Source organism: Dipteris shenzhenensis, chromosome 25 (assembly GCF_047967505.1).
Source record: "Dipteris shenzhenensis isolate YYH24624 ecotype China chromosome 25, Dip_SZ_1.0, whole genome shotgun sequence".
In the NCBI taxonomy this organism is placed as follows: Eukaryota; Viridiplantae; Streptophyta; class Polypodiopsida; order Gleicheniales; family Dipteridaceae; genus Dipteris; species Dipteris shenzhenensis.
This window is the reverse complement of record NC_141620.1, coordinates 4,075,414-4,079,127: the sequence shown is the minus strand read 5'-3', so window position 1 is coordinate 4,079,127 and position 3,714 is coordinate 4,075,414. Positions and strand designations below refer to the sequence as shown.

The window sequence follows — 3,714 nt, the reverse complement described above, 5'->3', positions numbered from 1 at the left end:
GCAACTGCTCTGCTAGCAACTTGACAACTTCCTTGCTCCTTAGCCGTCATCACAACTGCTCTGCCAGCACGAGCTTTCCTCGCCAAGGTACCTCCCCTCTCTTCTCCCTCTCCCCCTCACAACCTCTCTTGCAATCCTTTTTGCAGCTCTCCATCGTTGCATTTCTCGGGAAGTACCGCTCTTACATCATTAAACCTTGAGCCCTCTTCCTTTGGGTGTTTTAGGCTTCCATCAAACATCTCTTCTTACTCCAGGTATTTCTTTGCTCTGCCTTTTGAATTTTCATGGGTTGTGTTTCATGATTTGAGAAGCACTTGTGCTCATCCTGTCTTCCTCACCTTAGCTTGCAGCTCCATGCTTTCACATTTATGCTTTGATTCTGTGGCTTCCCATAAATTCTAAGCTTTTTTTCTCCTTTTCACTTCAAAATAGTCGTGCTTAGTACATGACTGGAACCCTTTTGAGTATTCAACTCACTCATATAGCTGCTAGGACTTTTTGATTATTATTAGCGTTTTGGGTTCTGAAAAAAAAGTGGGAGCTTCGTACGTGGGTTCTTGTCTTTTCTCACGAACTGTGCAGTGACTCGAACGCAATGCTTTAGGCTACTGAAGTGACAAAGATTGGCTTCATGTCGAAACTATAGCCAGGGTCGACGTTGAGGCGAGGGAGATGGCGCTGAGGCGAGAGATGGCATTGAGGAGAAGATGATGCTAAGGGGGAGGAGATGGCGCTGAGACGAGGGAGGAGATAGGAAGGGGAGAGGGAGGAGCCAACGTGTGGCACGTGCCACATGTTGGGGGTTTTCCCAACATGTTGCGCACGCCACATGTTGGCCCCCTAGGTTAGGCATTAGGTTAGTTGTGAGGTTACATTAGTGCCTAGGCTAGGTTAGTGGGATTAGGTTAAGTTACTGGTTGGATTAGGTTAGGTTGGGTCTCTCCAAGCTAGGGTTAGAAATTAGAGGCTAGGTTAGGTTCGTTGTTAAGGGTTAGTTAATATTAGGGTTAGCGGTTAAGAGTTAGCTTAGGTTAAGGGTTAGGATTAGGGATTAGGTTAGTCCATTCAATTCAGTAGTAGTATTAGTTAGTTGATTAGGTTAGATTAGTTAATTAATTAATTAGTTAGATTAGAGTAAGCAATAACTTAATTAATTAGCTTACTTAAGCTAATTAGGTTAATTAATCCATTAGGTTCGTTAACATTAATTAATTTAGTAATTAGATTAAACTAACTAATAAAATAATTAAGTAGATTAATTAATTAATTATATAATTAATTAAAGTATCTAATAAATTAATTAATTAGGTTAATTATGTAGATTAATTCGTTAGAATAATATAGATTAATTAAAATTAAATAATATAGATTTTTTATTTTTTTTAATAAAAATTATAAAAAGCAAGCTTGTACTATCTCAAGGGGGTTAGGCCCAACAAACACCCCAGATTACAAAAATTGGCCAACAGTGGGAGTCAACCCTAGGCCTACGCTATTTAGCAAGGGATATCTTAGAGGCTAACACAGCTTCGTTACATCGCATAGGGCATCCGCCACCACCGTGTGCTTCTTTTCCAAAACTGATGCGGCATCATTCAAGACTGATCTGAATTGACCAAGCAACGCTCCCTCTCCATAGTCGACCATCACTTTACTCCCAAAAGCAAATTGGTTTCTTTGATACCAGATAGAAAGCAGGGCCGCTGTTCGAATGATGGGCCAGCATGCCACCACGGTCAAAGGGCATCTGTTGGCATCTCCTAATAATCCCATTCTCCAGTTCCCACCAAGAAGAAACCTACTCATTAGTCCACTTCTTCTCACCACCCCTTCAATTTTATTCCACAGATTTCGAGCGACCACACACTGCCAAAAGAGATGCGTAATGTTTTCCACTTCCTTGTTACAGCAAGGGCATAATGGATTTGTGGCGAATCTTTTTGCCAAGCGAGCCCTTACAGGTAGCCATTGATGTAGAATCTTCCATGCTAGGAAACTCAACTTACCCAGCTTACATTCCTGCCAGATTTCCTTCAGTCTTTTACTCCACCAGCCTGGGGAACGCCGTAATCCCCATTTCCTATTAAGGTCAGCAAACACGGGAGGGGGGGGGGGGGGGGGGGAAGGGGGGGGAAGGAAGATCGACCTGTAAATTCCTTTTGCAGATACCTTTTTCAGTCGAGTCTTTCCTAGCAGCCATTGTGAGCTCCTATGACTCAGTTCGTAGGCCAATCCTCTGGCAGCACCCATAAAATCCTGTGAAGAAAGACAGTTTCTTGGACTGACAGGGAGTAATCACAGCTAATATTCCCAATGGGTTTCCAATCTCCCTTCGAGGGACACCAAATTTGGGACCAATATTTCACCCTTTCTTGCATATAGATCTCGCCTTTGCCACGTCCTTCCTAGCAACAGATTGGCCCTCCATTTCGATTGCATAACTCCACCAAATCGACTCGCTAAGGCTGGCATCCTCCTTGAGTCCACCCATCCCCTTCCAAGTCAACTTGGAGATGCAGCATTTCCAGGCATAGATTAGTCCCTGCATCATATCTGACCCTACTGCTCTCAAGGGGAAATCGGAGAAGAGTTTCTCATACCATTGGAGGCCTTTCCACGAGCCCACTTTCTGTCCTTTCCCTTGCTCTATGAACCACCGAGCCATCACCACCCATGGTGCGCTGCTATGAAGCATGTGTGGCAGCCATTTCCCCACCAAGGAGAGATTTTTAGAAGCAATATCTGGTAGTCCTACTCCGCCAAGTTGTTTGGGGATCTTCAATGCATCCCAAGAAATGTAGTGCATTCTCCTTTTCCCATCCTCTTCTGCCAAGAGGAAGGCTCTAAAGAGCTTCTCAACCTCATTCCAATGTGTTCGCTGAAAGGACCACACTGAGGCCACATATGTGACAAAGGCAGATAAGATGTGCTTCACAATTAACAGTCGTGCATTCCATCCAAGGCACATCCCATGCCATGCCCTCAATTTAGCTTTGATCTTTTCTTGTTTCACTGAAATGCCTACCCCGACTGGGGCTCCCAAGTATCTCACAATTACTCCTTGATCAATCCACTGAACTGGCAGTTCCCTTAACCAATCTGTTGAGAGCTCTCTGGTTAGCCTAAACCCATATGACTTGACCCAGCTGCAAATGGATCCCAAGGCCTGACAGAATAAAGCCACTGACTGCATCAGTTCATCTACTGACTTCTTCTCTTCAACACAAATTGCCATGAGGTCATCTGCAAAGAGTTGCAATACGAGTTGCTCTTCATTTGGAAGCATTAGCCCTTGCAGGCTGTTTTCAGCTACTTTCTACTTGACTATCCGAATGAGGGGTACTGAACTAATGGCGAACAGCAGCGGAACAATCGGGCACCCTTGCCTAATGGACCTGGTTAAGTCGAAGGCCCCTACAATTTCACCATAGCGCAGCTGAGGCATTCCCAAAGAGCATAGAGATCATGTTACAGAAGTTTGAACCAAAGCCAAGTTTTAGGACTCCCAGCATGTAGTCCCATCTGATACGATCATAAGCCTTATCTAGGTCCAGCCCCAAAAGAAGGCATTTCTGTCCTGACTTCTCTGCATAGTCCAGAGCTAAAGTGATATTAAGGATGTTCTCAAAGATATCCTGATTCTTTACAAATCCACACTGTTCTTTATCTACAATCTTGGTGCACAGCTCCCTTAAGCATAGAGACAATGCTTTG

The 3,714-nt window shown here is 44.1% G+C and overlaps 1 protein-coding gene across 1 annotated transcript; it reads right to left on the bottom strand.

Annotated features, from left to right (window-relative positions):
- Positions 1–1,518: 1,518 nt before the first annotated feature.
- LOC147885330 (uncharacterized) lies at positions 1,519–3,235 on the bottom strand. The gene is made up of 2 exons (XM_087397005.1): positions 2,390–3,235; positions 1,519–2,256 (listed from the first exon to the last, which is right to left on the bottom strand). The coding sequence occupies exons 1-2, from the start codon at positions 3,233–3,235 to the stop codon at positions 1,519–1,521; spliced, it is 1,584 nt and encodes a 527-aa protein (XP_087253131.1).
- Positions 3,236–3,714: the final 479 nt, after the last annotated feature.

Coding starts and splice junctions, on each gene's coding strand:
- LOC147885330 (XM_087397005.1), bottom strand. CDS start 3,235: ATGGCAATTTGTGTTGAAGAGAAGAAGTCAGTAGATGAACTGATGCAG. Junction 2,257..2,389: donor CTAGGAAGGACGTGGCAAAG/GCGAGATCTATA, acceptor CTTTCTTCACAG/GATTTTATGGGTGCTGCCAG.